This window comes from Rhinichthys klamathensis, unplaced genomic scaffold (assembly GCF_029890125.1).
Source record: "Rhinichthys klamathensis goyatoka isolate OS25496 unplaced genomic scaffold, OSU_Roscu_1.1 h1tg000198l_1, whole genome shotgun sequence".
NCBI classification, from domain to species: Eukaryota; Metazoa; Chordata; class Actinopteri; order Cypriniformes; family Leuciscidae; genus Rhinichthys; species Rhinichthys klamathensis.
This window is the reverse complement of record NW_026606724.1, coordinates 355407-378752: the sequence shown is the minus strand read 5'-3', so window position 1 is coordinate 378752 and position 23346 is coordinate 355407. Positions and strand designations below refer to the sequence as shown.

At 42.4% G+C, this 23346-nt stretch overlaps 1 protein-coding gene across 2 annotated transcripts; it reads right to left on the bottom strand.

The window, feature by feature from the left end:
- Positions 1-94: 94 nt before the first annotated feature.
- Positions 95-22986, bottom strand: fez2a (fasciculation and elongation protein zeta 2a). 2 transcript variants are annotated; one of them, XM_056263117.1, is made up of 9 exons: positions 22659-22986; positions 21072-21180; positions 19060-19176; positions 15395-15518; positions 14435-14685; positions 12425-12505; positions 4347-4422; positions 4171-4236; positions 96-394 (listed from the first exon to the last, which is right to left on the bottom strand). In XM_056263117.1, exons 1-9 carry the CDS (start codon positions 22943-22945, stop codon positions 378-380), a joined length of 1128 nt encoding a protein of 375 aa, XP_056119092.1. In that variant the 5' UTR covers positions 22946-22986; the 3' UTR covers positions 96-377. The 2 variants fall into 2 exon arrangements, with proteins under 2 accessions (XP_056119093.1, XP_056119092.1); XM_056263118.1 differs by lacking the exon at positions 12425-12505 and having other exon boundaries at positions 95-394.
- Between the last annotated feature and the right edge of the window lie 360 nt (positions 22987-23346).

Here is a 23346-nt window from a genome sequence, read left to right as displayed (position 1 = left end):
TTAACGTCCAATTTGACCATTTACTGCCCTTTGTTATTCATAGTTTTGCCACTATAACGGCTAATGAATCAGAACACTGGCACATTCACAGGAAATAGCGCAGAATAAGGTGGATACCGACATTTACATCGAGACGAGCCCTAAAATCCAGATCTGCATTTGTCCTCCAATCACTAAACACACACACAGCAAACCTGCAAACACACAAACACAGAATACTGCAAACTGTGAGGTAAAACATGCAAAATACAGTCCGACACGTCAGCACAGAAGAACTGAAGTCAAACACATCGTGCATCGATCGACTGACAGTGAGAAGGTCAAATCTGAGGAACACCGTCAACGCAATCCTGAAGACTGAAGTGGTGATCCTCTCTCTAGGTGGGACAGAGCACTGTGAACGAGAAATCATGCTCAAGTTCTGATATATAATAACAGAAATCATCATGAACAGATCAATACTTGCTTGTTTGATAAGTAACAGTAAAGGGAGAAACCAAAGGAGAATTTATGAAGAATCTTCATGCTGCTTTTTTCCTACAACAGTTTATAGTGAATCTGTCAGGATCCAAGAGGAATCAAAAACACTACAATTGAACACTTCTGAATCCTTACAATGTCGTTTGCTGTTGACTTTGAGTATATTTAGGCTCCTATTGTCACCGTTGGCTTTCTTCTTATTATGATTATTCCCCTCTTGAGTCTTGAGTTATAAATTTGGCACACAGATAGAGGACAGTCTGAACTTTAACCACAGCTAAAAAAACAAGTCTCTAACTCAATCTCTCTAGCGCCACCAACTGTCCAAAGTTGCACTCACGTTTACACTAATAACTTTTGAACAGTAAGGGCTAGAAACAAAATGATTTTTTCCACATGATTTTGAAATCATTCTAATATGCTGATTTGATACTCAACTATTATACATTATTATTGGTGCTCAGTTATAAATAATGGTTCTTATCAATGTTGAAAACAGTTCAACCCTGGAAACACTTTTTTAAAGGTTCTTTGAGAGACAGAAAGTTCAAAAGAACAGCATTTATTTGAAATTTAAATCTTTTGTAACATTATAAATGTTTTTACTGTTATTTTGATCAATTTAACGCATCCTTGCTGAATAAAAAATATGTTTTTAATCTTACTGCAAACTTTTGAATGGTCGTGTATCACTGTTTCCACAAAAATATGAAGCAGCACAACTGTTTTTAACATTGATAATAATCATAAATGTTTCTTGAACAGCAAATCATCATATTAGAGTGATTTCTGAAGGATCATGTGACACTGAAGACTGGAGTAATGATGATGAAAATACAGCTTTGATCACAGGAATAAATAACATGTTACAATATATTCACACAGAAAACTATGGAAGCTTGTTTCCGCCACTGAATAAAAAAATAAAATAAAAATAATTGCGACTTTTTATCACACAATTGCGAGATATGAAGTCAGAATTGTGAGAAATAAAGTCGCAATTGCGAGATATAAAGTCGCAATTCTGAGAAATAAAGTCGCAATTGCGAAAAAAAGGACAAAATTCTGACTTTTTAACTCGCAATACTGACTTTTTTTACTCTTAATTGTGAGTTTACATCTCGCAATTCTGACTTTATAACACATAATTGTGAGTTTATACGAAATTCTGACATCTTTTCTCAGAATTGTGAGATATAAACTCACAATTGCGAGTTATCAGGCCAGTTCTAAGGGAAAAAAAGACTGACTTTTTTCCCCTCAGGATAGTTTATATCACGCAATTCTGACTTTACAACACGCAATTCTGACTTTATATCACGCAATTCTGACTTTACAACACGCAATTTGACTTTATATCAATCAATTCTGACTTTATATCTCGATGTAAACTCGCAATTGTGAGATAAAAAGTCGCAATTACCATTTTTATTTTTCATTCTGTGGCGGAAACAAGCTTCCATAGAAAACAGTTAAATAAAATAGTAAAAATATTTCACAATATTCCTGTTTTACTGTATTTTTGATGTGGCCTTGGTGAGACTTCTTTCAGATTCCAATCTTCTGTTTTAATGATGAAGTCATACAGATCTGAAACCAGCCAATAATGGTGATGAGTGAGTAAATAATGACAGAATTGTCTTTAATTCCTTCCCTTGGACATGTATCAGGCCACTAAAGGAGAGAGTAAAGCGCAGCGCTCAGGGGATCGACTCATGTAACCGAGCAGCGCTGGCCGTTGCCGGGGAAGTTTACAGGGAGGCTACAGTGAAACACTATCTGTTGCTACGGTAACTGCGGGAGACAAACACAGGCGCACTATGATCTAAATGCTCATTATCTATCAACTAAACCTCTGACAAACCTCACAGACCAGCACTAGAACAACTCCTGCAAGAACAGAGAGATCATGAAGGAGGACGAGCAGAAGATGATAGTGGAACTGAGATCTTAATAGTTTACATGTGAGCAACATAATTCTACATTAAGATGACTTTCTATGATGATCAGTTTCAATAGTTCATTGTTAATACTTTGCAGAGGAACACAATCACTGAGTTGAGAGCAACAGGACGCAGAATTGAAATATGTAAAATTTTTGAATCTGAATCTAAAGGTGCGTAAAAACTTCACAGGGGAAAGAAAGAAAGAAAGAAAGAAAGAAAGAAAGAAAGAAAGAAAGAAAGAAAGAAAGAAAGAAAGAAAGAAAGAAAGAAAGAAAGAAAGAAAGAAAGAAAGAAAGAAAGAAAGAAAGAAAGAAAGAAAGAAAGAAAGAAAGCAGGACCGGATGTGACAAAATAATAACACTGATTTAAACATCCAATGTTCTGAGAACGTTTGGCTTTAACATTACCATTAAGTTATGAAAACCTAATCGTTCAAAACATTCACTTTTTTAAAATGTTTTAAAAATGTTTTTTTCTTGGTTATTAGAACATTAAAGGAAAATGAAGACGGAAAACTGTCATCAATGGCGGGGAAAGAGTTAAATGTTCTAAAACCCTTCAAAAACAATTAGTAACATTTAAAACATGTTAGACGAACATTTAACTTTTAGGGGAAAAAACATTCCATGAATGATGTATAAATAATGTTTTTGTGAACATTATTAAAGACCAGATAACGTTAAACAAACGTTCTATCAATGTTACTGAAAGAACGATCCTGGGATTCCTCCAACTCTACATAACTGCTCACCAAACAGAGTTTCTTTTAGAAATTATTTCATAATATTGAAGTGCCGTGTCACACACAACTGGCTGAGTAGACACTGTCAGAATGAGAGTCGCGTCCATAGTGGATCTTCAGTTTTGCTATGTTGTTATTACATTCATTTTTGCTCATTTTCATGGAAAATTCCAATAATTGCGAAGCTGAAATTAGCCTACAACACATTAGTGCAGAGAAATTAATGCACTATGGAAATGTCTGATTTACATCATCATTATCATGTTGATGTCAATAAAGTCTCTGAATACAGTGTGCTGTATGGAAGTAAAATAATGCCAAATGTTTTTGAAACAAAAAAAGCCTGTTGAATTGCACTATTTGCGAAGCGAAATAAAATGGACCGAAAATTACCTGTTGAATATTATAGGTTGTATTTTTAAACAGTTTGAATATTTTGGAAGTGATATATGAAAGGTCAATATGGATTATTGAATTTTTAATAATAAAAATGTGATGAATTGAAATATTCACAGCTTAAATATTCAACCATGTTCAATTTCAGCCCATAAACATGCAAACCCTAAAAATACAAAGCATTCAAATGCAAGCATGGTTAATGCAATGCCTATTTTTTTCCAAGTAGTGCATTCAACAGGCTTTTCTGTTTCAAAAACATTTGGTATTATTTTACTTCCATAGTGCTGGACATTTTATGGTGCTGCTGTATATGGCAAAATCAAACGCAATTATTTACGCTTGTTGCAAAACTTGTGTTGGACTAATGAAACTCCTTGAGTTCTTCTGGAAAAGTAGAGTTAATTTGTGAAGAATATCATGATGAACGAGACGTGTAAGGATCATGAAATTTTGTTTGTCACAGAGCTTATATTTTCTGCAATAATCCAAAAGTCAATGGAAAAATCCTATTGGTTTTTCGTTGAGGGAAGCGTGATGTGAACTTACAAAAATACGTCATAACTATTCTTGAATTAGGCATTTCTGTTAGTTGAGTGTTGTTACCTTTGAGGATGTAGTCTGTGAGGAGGCTTGGGACTTTATCACTGTCATCCCTCATGGCTTCTAAAACTGCAGAAAAGCGAACGTTAACAATGATAGGTCAAGATTTATATACCATTGACAACTTGTAGCAGAAAAGCAAGGCATTGGTTAGAGATCACAGCAGCACTTGGTCTCACTTTTGGTAAAAATCTGCAGGTCTTGGACTGACGGCGGCTCGTCTTTCCTCTCGTACGGGATTACCGTTGTTACATACTGAATAAAAGATGAGCACAGATGAGACGGGTTAAACACACCACTGCATGATGGGATGCGTCTCACAACAGTGTGTGTTCACTCTCTCTGCAGTGTTGGGAAAACTACTTTTAACTTTACTTTTTAAAATGTATAATCAGATTGTATGTCAGTATTAAGACAGTATTTATGTGGCACAAAAAAGTTCTCTATAAACACATTACTTGCACAGATACTTTTACACTAAATACAACAAAGTAAACTAAACCACTGATCAGCTCTACCAAACTTGGATGTCTTTTTCCAGTAATAAACAAACACTGTTAAGTTGTTTTGATTGATACTGTGAAGCAGCTTTGATACAATCTGTATTGTGAAAAGCGCTATATAAATATATTTGACTTGACTTGACTAAACACCCGACACCATTTTCAACTAAAAACTGAAAACTTTTAATGTTTTGGCCGTTGATTTACACGATAACGGTGTTCTCTTTCATAGGTTCACTCAACGCTGCGGAAAGCGCAGTGGGATATCCTCTGGATGTGCCGATTGCCTGAAGCCCTATAGAATCACGCCAATTCATTGGCTGATGGCGCTCGCGCAAAGCTGGCTCCGCCCCGACGCTCTTACGTCGTAGCATGATGAACGCGCGCGCGCCATCTTCTCCTCAGATTTCTCTGCCTTCACGAAGCGGTCACATCTCGCCCTTCGTTCGGTTTTTCTGAGCCCTAATTCTTCAAATTCAACTTCAGCTTTCGTCTCGACACTTCAGCGACTGGTATAAGTGGAACTCTGTTCTCCTTACAGTGAAGTGTCATGGATTATCGACGCTGCTCTCCGCCATGCGTTCGTTTTATCTCGAACGACGACCCTCACAGTAAGTGTGTTAAATGTATGGGTTTTTCGCATGCGCGTGAGGCTGTATTGGGATTGTCGAAATGTAAATTTTGTGACAATCTCCTTCTCAAAACCCTCCGCTCTAGACTCGCGGTTTTTGAGAAGGAGTCATTCGTTCCCCCCCGTCGCGCTCCCGAGACTGCTGAGGCCTCTCGTGGATCCGCGGCCTGGGGCTCGGATGTTGAGCTCGAGGATATTGAGTATGAGCAGACGGGCCTCGCCCTTTCTCTCCTTCCCTCTCCCGAGCACGCACGCGGCGCGGTTGAATTCGCGCATGATTATTTATGTCCCAGCCCGGGAGCCCACGAATCGGTTTCTTTCGGTCTGGATGACGTGATTTACACTGCAGCCTCCGACTCCGAGGATTTCGGGCCTGCTTTGGCTGATGACGTTATCCCGCCTAGCGGCCAGGACGCGCGGCCTACTCCGGCCTACACTGAGCTTATTGACGTGCTGTCGTGCGCTACAGAGAAGCTCTCTATTGACTGGCCTGATGAGCCCCGCGAGTCTCAATCGTCCTAACTCGACGAGAGGTTCCTACGTGGCCCTAATTCTAGGCCAGAGCGAAGAAAGCTGCCCTTTTTCAGCGATCTGCATCACGAGATCTCCAGATCCTGGAAGCAGCCTTTCTCCGCACGCCTAACTAACGCGGCAGCCGCTGACTTCACCAACCTTGTGGGTTTTGTGGAGCAGGGTTATTCCGCTATTCCAGCGGTCGAGGACACGCTGGCTAACCACCTCGCCCCGTCGTCTGCACCGTCCTGGAAGGCGCGTCCCCTTCTTCCTTCCAAGGCTTGTAGGACTACTTCCTCCCTTATTGGGAAGTCTTACATGGCGGCTGGTCAAGCAGGCATGGCCCTGCATACCATGGCCATCCTTCAAGCCTACCAAGCGGACGTCTTGAAGGACATGGATGAAGGAGAGGGACTGACGCCCGAAGCTGTCAAAGAGCTTCGCAAAGCCACAGATCTGGCCCTAAGAGCCACCAAACACACTGCTCGGGCTGTTGGTCGCTCTATGGCGGGCTCGGTTGCTGCAGAGCGCCACCTCTGGTTGAATCTCACGGAGATCCGAGACAAGGATAAGAGTTTCCTCCTGGATGCCCCTATCTCCCTCTCAGGTCTTTTCGGGGAGGCGGTCAACACGGTGGTTGAGAAGTTCCGCGCCGCTAAGTCTCAGTCGGCCGCGTTCAGGCAGTTTATGCCCAGGAGGGTCAGAGGGCCAAGAGACTCCAACCCTTCCCCTTCTCAAACCCGAGAACGCTCTGCTCATAGGGCTGAATTCCCTACTAGCAGGAGTGACCCGGCTCACCACCCTCCAACTACGGTCTGGGGAGCCCGAGGTCGTCCATTTCCCCGCCAGCGCCCTCACAAGCGCCTTCAGCTGAAGCGGTCCAACAAATCGGCCGCTCCAGCCTCCTCGAGCCGTTCCTGACCCGCAGGTCAGAAGGAGGAGAGCCTCACCAGATCTACGAGGTTGGGACAGACCGCGCAAGCGTTTCTGCCCTCCTCCACCCGGCTCTCCTCATCCAACCTTGTCACCTTCGCCACCCAGCGTGTTTCGAAGTGCAGGTCCTGTTTCACTCTCTTCACCCAGTCCGGCGCAGGAGGAAGGAGACGCGTCTTGCTTTCTCCCCTCGCTCCCGGTGCACGTTACACCCGCCAATCGCTTCCTCGGAGGCACAGTTCGTTTTCCTCTGGAGCAGGCGGACCCAGTTACTTCTATCCAGGTGGTGGTACCCCCCAGTACGTGTCAGGACGCCAAGCGCTCTCCTCCACGGTCATCCGCGCCTCCCCATGGGAACCAGCGCGACACCCTACCTCAGGTATGTCCCTTGCACTGCAACACTCCTCTCCCTCTATCACATTTCGTTCAAGAATGGGAGCGTTTACCAGGGGTATCGCCTTGGATCCTTCGCACAGTTCGGCTCGGCTACACGCTTCAGTTTTGTCGCAACCCCCCCTGCTTCAACGGGGTCTTTCCTACTGTAGTCGACAGCGCCGCTCAGGCTTCTGTACTACAGCAGGAGATTTCATCCCTTCTGCTGAAGGGGGCGATAGAAGAGATTCCTTCGGGGGAAGTCGAACAGGGCTTCTACAGCCGTTACTTCCTGGTCCCGAAGAAGGGGGGCGGCCTGCGGCCGATACTAGATCTTCGCCGGTTGAATTTCTCTCTTTACAAGGGAAAATTCAAAATGTTGACGCTGAAGGCCATCATATCTCATATCCGGCTGGGGGACTGGTTCGTGACGATAGACCTCAAGGATGCTTATTTCCACATCCAGGTCGTACGGCGACACAGGAAGTTCCTCAGGTTCGCCTTTGGAGAAAAAGCGTACCAGTACAGGGTCCTCCCCTTTGGCCTCGCTCTAGCGCCAAGGACGTTCACAAAGTGTATGGATGCTGCTCTGGCCCCGCTGCGGCTCCAGGGCATCCATATACTCAACTACCTGGACGATTGGCTCCTTTTAGCCCACTCCAGAGAGTTGGTGACTCACCACAGGGACATTATCCTCCGTCATATTCAGTCTCTCGGTTTGAGGTTGAATACGGAGAAGAGCGTTCTTACTCCAGCTCAGAACACGGTTTTCTTGGGGGTACGCATGGACTCCGTTCTTATGCAGGCCCGTTTGGCTCCTGCACGGATTTCCAGTCTGGTGACATGTCTGTCCCGTTTTGCACTAGGCCAGCATGTTTCCGTGAGCACCTGCCGCAGACTTCTGGGCCTTATGGCCGCGGCCTCCCCTGTGCTACCTCTGGGGCTACTCCACATGAGACCTTTTCTGTGGTGGATGAAGCTCTCAGGGGCTCGGCCCACGGGGCCAGCCCTTCGCCTATTGAAGGTGTCGCGCAGTTGCTTTCGCGCCCTGTCAATCTGGCGGGACCCCCTCTTCCTTCAGAAAGGAGTCGGTATGGGTGCGGTATTCCGTCGCCAGATGGTTACGACGGATGCCTCTCTGACCGGATGGGGAGCGGTTTTCGAGGGCAGGCCAGCGTGTGGGGTTTGGACTGGCGAGACCCTCTCGTGGCACATAAACAGCTTGGAGCTGAGGGCTGTCTTCCTGGCTCTTTGCCACTTTCTCCCTTTCCTCGAAGGACACCATGTCATTGTCAGAACGGACAATATGGCAGTAGTGTCCCATGTAAACAGACAGGGGGGTTCACGATCGCGCACCCTAGACAGGCATGCGCGTCACCTTCTCCTGTGGTCCCAGGACAAGTTCCTCTCTCTGAGAGCAGTTCATGTCCCAGGGATTCTGAACCTCGCAGCAGATTTTCTGTCGAGGCAGAAGCTCAGGTCTGGGGAATGGATGTTGAACCGCCAGACGGTGGCCCTGATCTGGGAGGTGTTCGGAAAAGCGGAAGTGGACCTCTTTGCATCTCAGGAGTCGTCCCAATGCCCGCTTTGGTTCTCTCTGAGCCCTCCAGCTCCGTTGGGGATAGATGCGTTCGCCCACCCTTGGCCGATGCAGAAACTCTATGCCTTCCCGCCCATCAAGCTGATCCAGGCGGTTCTGTCCAGAGTGAGGGAGAGCGGAGTCCGCCTCCTTCTGGTAGCCCCATTCTGGCCGTCCCAGCCATGGTTTTCGGAGCTGATCCCTCTGTTGGAATCCTCCCCCTGGGAGATACCGGTCAGGGAGGACCTGCTTTCCCAGCTTCAGGGCAGGATATGGCATCCTCGCCCCGACATTTGGAAGCTGTACGTTTGGCCTATCAGAGGCCGTTACCTTTAAGCTTTGATCTCCCAACTGACGTTCAGGAGACCATTGCGAATGCTAGAGCCCCTTCGACGAGGAGGCTATATTCCTCCAAGTGGAGGGTGTTCGAGGCATGGTGCTTAGCACATGATAGGAACCCAGTTAACTGCCCAGTAGGCACAGTGCTGGAATTCCTGCAGGAAAAGTTTGCTTCCGGAGCGGCCGCTACCACTCTCAGAGTATATGTCGCAGCTATTGCCGCTCATAGAGAATCAGATGAGATTCCCTTGGGGAAACTGAGGTTAGTTTCGGCCTTCATAAGTGGGGTTAGGCGCCTAAAACCGGCTCGCCCCCCTAGTGTTCCCTCGTGGGACCTGTCAGTCGTCCTGGAGGGTTTGTCAGAGGCTCCCTTCGAGCCCTTGGAGTCAGCCCCTGAGCGGATTCTGACTCTTAAGGTTGCTTTTTTGTTAGCCTTATCTTCATTAAAGCGGATGGGGGATTTGCAGGCTCTCTCTATTAGTGAGTCATGCTTGGACTTCGCTCTTGGCCTGGTTAGGGTTACTTTGAGGCCGAGGTCGGGGTATGTACCCAAGGTTCTTTCCACGGCGTTCCGCTCTCAGGTTGTTAACCTTAACGCTTTCCAGCCTCCTCCTTTTGCCTCTGAGGAAGAAAGAAAACTTAACTTGCTCTGCCCGGTCCGTTCTTTGAAGTTGTATGTAGATCGCTCAGGCGGTTGGAGGAAATCAAACCAGCTCTTGGTATGTTTTGGTGCTGGCCGCCGCGGGCTTGCAGCATCAAAGCAAAGGATTTCCCACTGGGTAACGGATGCTATTTCGCTGGCTTACGAGGTGCGTGGTTTGCCTTCACCTCTTAGCATCAGAGCACATTCCACCAGAAGTGTGGCTTCCTCTCAAGCTCTCTTTAGAGGGGCCCTCTTGGAAGACATTTGTGTGGCGGCAGGTTGGTCCTCTCCGCACACCTTTGTGAGGTTCTATAATTTAGATCTTGACATGACTCCAGGTTCCCAGGTTCCATCTGCTTGAACCTGTCATGGTTGTTATTATTATTTGGTCTGGTACCAGTTATGGCAGCGCTTAGCTTGGCGAGTTTGGTATTTCGTTCCCACTGCGCTTTCCGCAGCGTTGAGTGAACCTATGAAAGAGAACGTCTCTGGTTACTTACGTAACCTATGTTCTCTGAATAGGGAACGAGACGCTGCGTTCGCTGCCAAGCTCCTCGCGCTGCCGACAGTTTTTCTTTTCGGCAGAGAAATCTGAGGAGAAGATGGCGCGCGCGCGTTCATCATGCTACGACGTAAGAGCGTCGGGGCGGAGCCAGCTTTGCGCGAGCGCCATCAGCCAATGAATTGGCGTGATTCTATAGGGCTTCAGGCAATCGGCACATCCAGAGGATATCCCACTGCGCTTTCCGCAGCGTCTCGTTCCCTATTCAGAGAACATAGGTTACGTAAGTAACCAGAGACGTTTTGGAGTGTGAAAACGCAAGTATTACGTGTTCAGTCGTGTTTTTTTTTTTTTTTACAAAGTGACATCGCCATCTAGTGGCCTGGCAGCAGAATACAGCCTTTTTAGTTGTTTTTGCAGATCCGTGTGAACAGAGATCATTTTGACAACTTTGTCGTCTGTACAAGAAAAACGTAAGGGAAAAACTTTTTCATTTTTAGTACACCGTTGTCGTGTAAACGTACCCTTAAATTACTAAGATAAAGCATATGACAAGTTAAGCACCAACATATACAGTAACAGGGTCAAGGAAATAACTCCCACACTTTTTTTGTCAGCCAAATCTTTTTGACCTACAATAATTTCCTAAAAAGTGATATTTTAAAGTTAATGTTTCAAATATTTAACAACACATGTGCATGTTCTCTGATGACGGTTAATGGTCACATGACATGCATGTAAACAAAATAGCATACTTAATCTTTTTTTAATAATCGTTTTATTTTGACCCTTTTCACAGAGCACTTTTCTACAGTTTATATTGTAAATCTAGCTTGTATGTTTATTTATATATTATTAATTATTATCATATTATTCATTAATAATTTAAATGACAGAAAAGCTGCTGTGTGATGTTATCTTATGCAACGCCTGATGGAGTGACTGCAAATTTGATGTTTCTCTCTTCTGACTACTGTAATCAAGCTCACGATATTTTATTTTTTTTGGCTGTTGGAAAGTCCCAGAAACTCTACTGAGGACTTTTTCTTTTGCTATCGGATCAAATGGGAATACAAAAATGATATTTGTTGTAGTTTCCGTTCACCGCTATAGAAGTTTACCTAACTACACTGCTAAAGTGGCAAAATATTGAATGGCCTTTAAATGATCTTAACCATTTTATTCACAAATCACTGGTCAGGAAATTAGCAAGAATTGCACAATATACTGTAGATAAAGTAATAGCCCTTCCCAACATGCAGACAGACTTTTCCAGGAAGAAGAGTCAGTGTTGTTCCACTCAATGTTAATGGCTTCAAACTATTCACGAGTAGTTGACCAAATTCTCCCAGTCCGTTTGAGTTTAATGTGAGACCAGATATTCACTATAGGCTTCAAGTCTGGACTCTGACCAGCCAAAGCATGAGCCTGTTGGACTCAATCTCAAGACACTTCTTAGTTGTCTTTGGCCATTGTCTTGTTGAAAAATAACATCTGATCAGATAACAACTTTTCAATTGAGGGAAGCAAGCCATTCTGCAATATTCTCCTGTACTCTAAAGGATTAAACGGCTTTATACCGTGAAGTAGCTCACCAATACCAGCAGATAAACACAACGAAACCTCTTCACTGTGGTAGAGATGCATTATTGTATTATTTCTCTGCAGATTTCCAAGACTGCTCTGAAGCAACACCATGCAACTCGTGTTTCACTGTGATTCATCACTCCACACACAACTTCCCATATTCTGCCAAAAACTCCTTTTCTGAGACAGCAATGGCTTTTCAAGTAGTGCATTTTCTAATTTCAGGACCATTAAGACAATGTAAAGCTAAGTGTTTAGCCATTTTGGACTTGGCTTATTTCTTTCCCAGGAGTGTATGAGGTACTGTAAGTGACTGTGAAAAGGGCCCATATTTACAGTGTACACTATAAAAACACCAATATTTCATTTATTCCCAGTTCTGAATAAATTAATATTTCCCTTAGCTACATTCTCACGCTGGATGGCAATTTTTACCAATTCTGGCCCGATGCAGCAACTTTGCTGCTAATCAGCAACTAATCCAGCATAATATTGCTACTAATTCAAATCAGCCTTAGAATTGAAAATGCCCAACAAAAGATATCTGGGTATTTAACTCACTAGGCTTCTGCTGATAACACACTAGAGCTGAATGTTATGAGGCGAGCAGATTCGACAGTCTCAGAAGAGAAGAGGAAGCGAGAGGAATATCCACCTGTTTCTCACCGCCCCCGTTCCTAAAAGTGTGCCGGAAACCATTCTGAATGGCAGTAGAGATGCCCTCCATGCTGAAGCGCTACGAGCACCGAACAGAGGAAAGAAGAGAACGAGACAGGGACAGCAAGAACAGAGTGAACGAGGAAATAAAATCACATCAACTACAGCAAGAGGTACTTGAGGAAGAAGAAAGGGATTGGGATTGACATCTCAAATGTGTTTCCAGACCAGTAGCTACTTGTGATCGGATATCGTGTTTCAGGGTTGTGATGGGAACATCAAATATATCAAACTAAATCTCAAGCGCAGTTGAGCTTACACACCATTTATGATGTGCTCTATGTATGTGTGTTGATCAAAGTTATAATAAACGTCTAAATTAAATCTGATTACTTTTAACATGTCTTTATAAACTTTTTGAAGCTGGATAATTTTGCTTGCGTGGACTTGAATGGACAGAAATATAAGAAACATCGGTAACACTTTACTTGAAGGGGTGTGCATAAGACTGACATGACACCTTCATAATCATGACATGACACATGTCATGAATATGAAGGTTTCATACATGTTTATGACAACTGTCATTAAGTGTCATTCGCTCAAATATGACATTTTCTAATACAAATATGACATTGTTTGAGATGTCTTTGTTATGACACCTTGACATTACTAAGACAACACAACCTGTCATAAATATGTCATAAACATGACATAGCAGATTAATTATCAAACTTAAGAAAGCACTTAGCTTTATGGGTTAACATTACATTAAACTGTCATGTGGTTGGTTTTGTCATTGGCTGTCATGAGGCATTATAACGTTTTAATGACAATTCAATGTGTACCACTGTAGTTGAGGTCAAGAAAAATATTCATGACACAGTTATAATGGCCTCATGACAGCCAATGTCAAAACCAACAGTTTAATTTAGTGTTAACCCATAAAGCTAAGTGCTTTCTCAAGTTTGATAATTAATCTGCTATGTCATGTTTATGACATATTTATGACATGTTATGTTGTCTTTGTAATGTCAAGTTGTCATGACAGACACTGACAGGTTATGATGTATTGGTTTATGTCAAGTTCTCATAACCAAGACATCTCAAACAACGTCATTTTTGCATAAAAAGTGTCATAATTGAGCGAATGACACTTAATGACAGTTGTCATAAACATGCACAAAACCGCTTTCATATTCATGACATGTGCCATGTCATGATTATGAAGGTGTCATGTCAGTCTTATGCACACCCCTTCAAGTAAAGTGTTACCGAAATATCTTAATTTGTGTCAGATGTCTTAAGGGTTTGAACTAACCCTTTGAAGTCAGCATGAATCTGAAGTTATGACCACCATAGTGTGATGCATTTCTGAGTGAAAAGGCTTATTGAACAATGATTTTATCCACTGGCTGTAGGTTACATAGTGAAAAGTGAGCGTTGTTTACCATAACGAATGTGACTGGCTTAAAAATGCAACGCAGTCAGCAAACAGAAATATGCATGATTGAATATATACTTAGTTATATTAAAAAAATATCCTGGCTCTTCCAAGCGTCGGGTCAGAGGTCACTCTTCCACCGGAACTAGACTCACGTACAGCCGTTCCCGGAAGCCAGTGATTATAGTTTATAAAATTATAAATATGGATATTTTTCTTACAAAAACGCATCGCTTCACATCAGAAGGCCCGCTGGAGTCGTGTGGATTATGTTTATGATGGATGGATGCACTTTTTTGGACTTCAAAATTGAAGGTACCATTCACTCCCATTATAAAGCTTGGAAGAACCAGGACATTTATTAATATAACTCTGGCTGAAAGAAGAAAGTCATATACACCTAGGATGGCTTGAGGGTGAGTATATGGGAAGATTTTCATATTTGGGTGAAGTAACCCTTTAAGAAAATGAATAAGGTCAATTTTGATTTTGAAGTGTGTGAAACGGCAAAAAAACACAAGTGTTTCCACTAAACTGCCCAATCTAATGACTCCTGCTACTCACAGAAGACGGCAACCTCTCCGACCCAGACACGCTCCTCACCCTCCTCTTCTTCTTCAGCATCTCTCGCTGCACCTTCTGTCGGTTCTGTACGTCGATGAGAACCGAGATGAAGCTGTTCTTCACCTCCTTCTCAAACTCCAGCTCGTCCCTCATGGCCAGATGCTGGACCAGCTCCTCTGAATATCCCCGTATGAGCGTCTCCACGTCCTCCAGCTCATCGCTCAGCTCCTCGACACACATCAGCTTCACTCCTGCGCCGAGAACACACACTCAGACACAACACTTCAAATCACGTTTATTTCTATACCGCTTTTCACAATACACATCGTTTCAAAGCAGCTTTGAGTCCACATTACAATCTAGAGAGATCTGTTATCAGAGCCCAGCAAGCAATAGCCATCATTTCACCGTCTAGGTTAACCATAGACCCGATATAGTCCGGCTATGAGTTACACTTCTAGCCAAAATAACCTTGAATTTGGATACATGTCGTTGTTTGCCAGAATAACTTGCGAGATGTAAGATATTTCATCATGTAAGCAAAGTCAACAGTGATTACAAGGTGTTTGGTTTCATTTCTTCACTCAATTCATTTCCTTGTTATCTAATTGATGACTATAGTCTATTTTTGGGTAATGGTTTAGACGTATATTACATTTTCACTGACAGTCCAAATTTTGCCTAGGTTTAGCCTAGACGTCTGGGCTGTGTTTGGACGGCTATTAGACGTCTTTTAAACGAAAAATTGCTTGCTGGGAGGTAACTGTCTAAGTTATGTATTTCAGAAATACAAAATCACAGTTAGCTAAACATGTATTAATTTAAACAATGTAGTAATTTAACGCAGATACAATGAAGTAATGCATACTTGTTTGTTAACAAATGATTATGACGTTTAGATAATATAGCATTGGTGCATGTTGATAACCCCGAACACGTCTTCCAGAGGGACGTACTCACTGTCCTCGTAGATCTGGATGCTGTGAGATCTGTGGCTCTCCTGAGAGATGAATGAGTGTGAAGCTTTCTGCTCCGAGACCATCTCTGGTGAGTCCTGCATCAGCTCCTCTATCTCCTCAATAACCTGAAGATAACCATTCCTTTCAGATATACAGCTCTATACTTTTTGTTTTGGGTTGGTAAGATTTTTGAAAGGAGTCTTTTTTGCTCAACAAGGCTGCATTTATTTGATCAAAAATGCAGTAAAAACAGTAATATTGTGAAATGTTATTAAATTAAACTGATGTTTTCTATGAGAATGTTTAGGCACTGAGGGTGTGTCAGCAACTATTGCAATCATTGGCGTTCTTCTCCTTCGCTCGCGTCTATAGCCGCACATAGAACCGCTTTCTAAAACTGTACGTACATTTCTTTCATACTTTAGACTATATACAGTGAAATTTATTTATAAATATATATTTATATATATATACACTCACCTAAAAGATTATTAGGAACACCTGTTCAATTTCTCATTAATGCAATTATCTAATCAACCAATCACATGGCAGTTACTTCAATGCATTTAGGTGTGTGGTCCTGGTCAAGACAATCTCCTGAACTCCAAACTGAATGTCAGAATGGGAAAGAAAGGTGATTTAAGCAATTTTGAGCGTGGCATGGTTGTTGGTGCCAGACGGGCCGGTCTGAGTATTTCACAATCTGCTCAGTTTCTGGGATTTTCACGCACAACCATTTCTAGGGTTTACAAAGAATGGTGTGAAAAGGGAAAAACATCCAGTATGCGGCAGTCCTGTGGGCGAAAATGCCTTGTTGATGCTAGAGGTCAGAGGAGAATGGGCCGACTGATTCAAGCTGATAGAAGAGCAACTTTGACTGAAATAACCACTCGTTACAACCGAGGTATGCAGCAAAGCATTTGTGAAGCCACAACACGCACAACCTTGAGGCGGATGGGCTACAACAGCAGAAGACCCCACCGGGTACCACTCATCTCCACTACAAATAGGAAAAAGAGGCTACAATTTGCAAGAGCTCACCAAACAAGGACATTAGAAGACTGGAAAAATGTTGCCTGGTCTGATGAGTCTCGATTTCTGTTGAGACATTCAGATGGTAGAGTCAGAATTTGGCGTAAACAGAATGAGAACATGGATCCATCATGCCTTGTTACCACTGTGCAGGCTGGTGGTGGTGGTGTAATGGTGTGGGGGATGTTTTCTTGGCACACTTTAGGCCCCTTAGTGCCAATTGGGCATCGTTTAAATGCCACGGCCTACCTGAGCATTGTTTCTGACCATGTCCATCCCTTTATGGCCACCATGTACCCATCCTCTGATGGCTACTTCCAGCAGGATAATGCACCATGTCACAAAGCTCGAATCATTTCAAATTGGTTTCTTGAACATGACAATGAGTTCACTGTACTAAAATGGCCCCCACAGTCACCAGATCTCAACCCAATAGAGCATCTTTGGGATGTGGTGGAACGGGAGCTTCGTGCCCTGGATGTGCATCCCACAAATCTCCATCAACTGCAAGATGCTATCCTATCAATATGGGCCAACATGTCTAAAGAATGCTTTCAGCACCTTGTTGAATCAATGCCACGTAGAATTAAGGCAGTTCTGAAGGCGAAAGGGGGTCAAACACAGTATTGGTATGGTGTTCCTAATAATCCTTTAGGTGAGTGTATATATATATATATATATATAATTCCGAAAGTAAAAAAAGAAGCAGGAACGAACTATATGTACATATCCTATATTGGATATTAACATCCAATAGTGTAAATCGCGGCAGCAGCTTCAGATTGGTAGTCCAAAGCATTGTTGTCTATCTGTACTTCCGGGGTTCTTCCCACCGGAGCCTTGCTTTCGATTTCAAAATGGCGGCTGCGTGATATAAGCGAATTAAGAGTCGATTCGTTCTCAAATAACGCGCAAATAACAGATTTGACGAAGAGCACGCCACATTTACGTGAGGCTAAATCTCTGCAGCTCCTTGCCGAGTAAAAATATTTATTTTTACAAAACATTTTCTCTACTGTACAAAAGTTTGGGGTCAGTATATGCTTGGCCATTGGTTTGGTTTGGTTACTTTGCTCTGTTATCTATTAAAGCTAGTTTCCGCCACAGAATAAAAATAAATAAATAAGGCAATAGGCTTTATGCACAGCTTCACTACTTCCTGAACTTCAGCCAGCCCTTTATTTCCTGTCTGTCATTATTGGACAAACTGATTAATCCAGGTGTGCCTGATTATTGTTACTGAGGCCAGGCACACCTGGATTAATCAGTTTGTCCAATAATGACAGACAGGAAACAAAGGGCTGGCTGAAGTTCAGGAAGTAGTGAAGCTGTGGCATAAAGGCAATTGCGACTTTTAACTCACCATTCTGACTTTTTTCTGAAGTTTATATCTCACAATTCTGAGAAAACGGTCACATTTGCGAGCTATAATCTTGGAATTTTAAGAAGTTTAGTCAGAATTGCAAGACGTTAACCTCTTAAGTGTCGCGCCCCCTTTTTTGAATAAACATGTAAATGTACAATCCGAACTTAAATGGTTGTAATTCAAGAATCCTTTAGAATATAGATGCAAGATTGGTCTTGTTTTAAAGACACAGAAGACAGATTTTTGTAGAAGTTAAATAAATTTAGAAAATGAAACAGAAAAAAAGTTATAGAAGTTTAAGTTTATGAAAATGTAAAATGTAAAAATGTAATTATTCTTATTTTATATAAAATATAATTTTTCAAAACCTGGTGGACTCTAAAACTAAAACAAGAAAATCAAAGCCAAAGCTCTGAACAAGTTGTGTTTCAAATTTTAGGTTGATATCTCAAAAAATGAGCTTTCAGTGAGATTTTGTTTGGGCGCAGTACCAAACGCTTCCACTAGGGCACAACCAGACTCCATTATTTACTGCCCATATACGGGCGCCTCCATATCCTTATGTGTTTTGAGTGATCTGAACCATTATTTCCACAATTTTCATACAATTTATGAAGTAGGCATCTTATTCAGAAGTAGTAAGGGAAGTTTGGCATATTTTGATATGAATTCAACCTCTAATAATCACATAAAAAGAACACCCATGTGCGTTATAGCTCGCTGCCACCTCACAAATGGTGAATCTATCATTTTTTTTCTTTATATTTACAACATTTTCAGACCTTTTTTTTCTAAAAAAAAAAATAATGGATGTTATCTTTTGAACTATTGGCATGAAAACAAACTGAGGTTTCTACCATTCTTTCATGATTTTTCATGTTCATCACTATTTCAAACTAAAGGTCTTAACACGCCTTAGGAGTATGAAAATATTCTTGTTGCAAATTGATAGTTAATTGATAGCAAATTGACATTATTTTGAAAATCAATCACCAAATATGAAAACCACAGATTGTAAGCTTTCGAATGATATAGTTTGTCAATAGGTTTAGTATAGGATATTACTGTTTTAAATATGTAATGGCTATGGGCCCGCCGGTGACACTTCTTGCAATTGCGAGGAAAAATGTCACGATTACCTTTTTGAATTTTTTATTCTGTGGCAGAAACAAGCTTCCCTAATGGCAGGCTGTACAATACTTTAAATGAGCTGAAATAATTGATACGGTATGTTTTGTAGACAGCAGTGAGTGAGGTTTAGTGCACACCTGTTCCGCGGTGAGCAGCGGCTCCTCGATGATGCTGGACACGATGATGGAGTGCATGTCCATCTGCTCCCTCAGCTCCTCATCGTCAGACAGATCCAGGTTCACAGCCTCCACCCGCTGAGCGGATGACATGGAGGAAGCGTTACCATGGTCCGAATCCCATCATTGGGACTTAAAGGGATACTTCACCCCAAAATGAAAACTCTGTCAGTAATTACTCGCCCTCATGTTGTTCAACCCCGTAAGACTTTCGTTCATCTTCACAACACAAATTAAGATATTTGTGATTAAATCTGAGAGCTGGATCACTCCTCCATAGGCTTCTATGTTATTGAAACTGGCCGGGCCAGAAAAGTTATGAGTGACATCGTTAAAATAGTCCGAGTGACTACAGCGGCTCAACCTTAAGTTTATCAAGCGACGATTCATTTCCTTCTCTGTGGGCCTCGAGTGAGTTCACGTAGTGTAACAGCGCAGCGCTTCTGGGCTGTACGTCACGCGCATCACACACACATGACCAGCGTCGGCCAATAGTGAGCCTACGTGTGACGTACAACCCAGAACCGAATCTCGAGGCCCACAGAGAAGGAAATTAATAGTTGAATAAAGTCGCTATTTTTGTTTGTTTTTTGCGCACAAAAAGTATTCTCCTCGCTTGATAAACTTAAAGGAGTAGTTCACTTTAAAAAAAACTTTTGCTGATAATTTACTCCCCCCCATGTCATCCAAGATGTCCATGTCTTTCTTTCTTCAGTCGAAAAGAAATTAAGGTTTTTGATGAAAACATTCCAGGATTTTTCTCCATATAATGGACTTGGCTGGGCACCAAACGGTTCAAGGTCCAAAAGACAGTTGGACTGTCTTTTGGTATTCAAAAGACAGTCCAAAAGACAAAAGAAAGAAAGACATGGACATCTTGGATGACATGGGGGGGAGTAAATTATCAGCAAAAGTTTTTTTTAAAGTGAACTAATCCTTTAAGGTTGAGCCAGTGTAGTCACTCGGACTATTTTAACGATGTCTTTCATAACTTTTCTGGGCCGGCAAGTTTCGATCCCTTAAGAAGCCTATGGAGGAGTGATCCAGCTCTCAGATTTAATCAGAAATATCTTAATTTGTGTTCCGAGGATGAACGAAAGTATTACTGTACGTTCACACCGCCGCCGACTTGAGCTTCCAAAGCGGCCGGAAGTCATTCATTTTCAATGGAAGCTGGCTTCTCTCAGCTGCAAGGAGCGTCAAATCCATCGGCGTCGCGTTTTGGGCGTTTTGAGCGTCAATCAGAAAGTTGAAAGAAGCTCAACTTTATGGTAATGAGCTGTGACGCGGTTCAGCGGCAAAACGCCAGCAACCAATCGGAATATAGACGTCCCTCGCGCTGGCTGATTCCGGAGAAACACACGATGTAAACTTTCGTTCCTACCAAAACATTAGTTCCGAGGAAATGGAAGAGCAGCTAATAATCGCCGTTGCTGGGTTTCCTACAGGTTTCCTATCATTTATGACATGACGTTGTTTGCTTATAGGGACCGAATGAGCGCAACTTTTATTTGAAATATTTACGAACGCTCGTTTTAAAGCGGGAATGCAATTCATTTGCTCACGGTGAGACCGATTTGACCGCAAATAATAATAGAAATAGCTAACTATTCTTTTTTTCCCGACCAAATGTGACCAAAACGGTTATAAAAATGCTGTCATTATAAAAGGTTTCTTCAATGGATTGCTTGTTTTTTTTTCTGTTTTTTACATTTCATGTTGTGACACTTCTCTTCTCCCTGCAACGTCAGAGCGTTCAAAGCGTTCAAAGCGTCAACAAGCTTCCCTGTACTTTTTGACAAGCGTCCTTGACAGGGCAGCCAGAGCTTCTTTGACGCTCAAGTCGGCGGCGGTGTGAACGTACAGTTAAGGGGTTGTAACAACATGAGGGAGAGTAATTACTGACAGAGTTTTCATTTTGGGGTGAACTAACCCTTTAACAACACAAACACAGGTTCTGGGTTTAGACTCACCGGTCTGTCCTCAAGGCTCAGCGTTGAGAGGTGAAGTGATCGGACTCTAGACTGATTCCAGTCCACTGGCTTGACGTTGCTATAGTTGTCCGTGAGAGCATTCCAGATCCTTCATGGAGAAAAAAATAAAGAGTATATGACCAAAAGAGAACTTCCCTCCCACAAAGGCCCTGTTTAGGGCCTGGTATTAAGATGCGTTTTGCTCGATCGGATCACAAGTAGACGAGGGACACATTCCCGTTTACACCTGGTGTTTTAATCCGCCTCTTTTGTCCACTTTCAACCACTTCTGTCCTGATTTCTTCCAGGGGACGGTCTATGGGCGGGAATCTGTCTTGGGCGTCAAACAACCTCTGGTGTTCACTTTGTGGAGCTCAAACTGTGCCATCTCCGAAACAAATCTGTCTTTTACAAACTATCTAACATTGGCGACGTTCTTCCTTTAGCTAGACTCATCTTTTTGAAGCTTGCATGGCCATAAAGTACTTAGCTGGGTGTTTCTCTAGTTGGGATTATCTCTTTACTAGGTTCGATGTTTACAGCTGTGGACTTCTTTAGTTAGCTTAGACTGCATTATGGCCCTAGATTGTTCTGTTCGAAGAGAATCATCTCTGTCCGATCTGGCTAGCACACTTCCCATAGTGTTACGCGTTAGGTCGGTAGACGGAGAACAGGCGTCTTTTGTGGGTGTTCGAACATATTCGATCACATGAGTGTTTACCAATCCAGTCGAATGTGTTTTCTACCTCTGGAAGTGGCTCTGGACGTTTTAGACCCCGTTTACACCTGTATTTAGCATCGTCCACTTGTGATCTGATCAACCAAAATGCATCTTAATACCAGGTGTACACAGGGCCAAAGAGCTGATAGACCTTAGTCAGGGTAGCGTCATTTTTAATGTTTGACTTAATGAAAGTGAGGCTGTGAGGGAAAGTACAGTGGAATCATTAAGCCCAAAGTATACTTCTGCAAACTGTCTGCGTGATGTTATTTTCGTGACCAGGACGGTCCATCTGCAGTTAATTCAATATGGCGTCTAACAAGGTCTAACACAGACTAAATTTTTTCCCATCCACTGTGGTTTTAAAATAAAATGCAGTGCCTTTTGATGCATCATTTCAGTTTTTATTCTGTTATGCTTTAATCAAAACTGAAACTTGTGGTTTTTTTTGGGGGGGGGGGGGGGGGTCATGCAACTATACGATTAGACTATTACCATACAACTGTTTACAATTTAGTTTGTTTGTCTCTGAACAATCATGCTTGTTTACAAGAGACCGTAAACAACATCCAGTCACGTGACCTCTGCTGATGCGCAGGAATTCTACATGCTGGCCATTCCTGCTCCGTTAACTTAATAATCAAACTCTATCCTCTGTAAACAGTGCGATGTAAATGCCCCAGGGACACAGATTAAAGCTTAATGCATTTTAAGACAGCATCATGTCATGCATTCATTAGATCCACGTTGTTATTGTCTCTGACATCATTCGCTCAATGGTCCACTGATGAAAATAGCAACCGTGATGATGTACATTAATGCAGTGTAGCGGATTTTACTCTAATGCATGCCTTTCATTGACTTACTCATCACATTTCAGGCTCGTATCCTCATTTATTGGCGTCACTGGATAGATTGCGTCCGGTTTAGAGTCTACATTTTGGAAGCATAATCGTAACTTCTCGTCGAAGTGTTTGATGATCTCGTTCTCAAGCGCGCTCCCGCTGTCTGAAATTCCATCCAGAAACAGCGACATCTCTTCAGTGTTCACGTGAACGCGCTCCAGGAGAGTATTATTCCGTTGTGTTCCGTCCTTGAACGCGTTGAATTCTTGCCACTCATCTTCATCTCTCTGCGATGAAGGCTCCGCCATAACTGCAAATGCAGAGACGCTCTGAAAAGGCACGGACAAAATTACGAACCCTACTAAGGCGAAAGCGTAGCTCATGAATATTAATTAGAACACCGTGGAAACAGCGGCGTGACCTAATTAATATTCACCAAACTACAGCTAGCGTCATGCTTTTCAGCCAATCAGTTAAACCCGTTGTATGAACGCCACGTTGCGTAATTAATATTAATGAACAACGATTTCTACACTTGCCTACTAGATTATATTTACTTACTATAGTATTTACATTGGATTGTAAACCACACCGATTCTTAAATATTTGATGTTATTTCAATGCAAGTCATTTATAACGAAGCGAAAATGTTTACGAATACTTTATTAAACTCGATACGCATAGACCATTTGTGAATGAACGTTTTTGT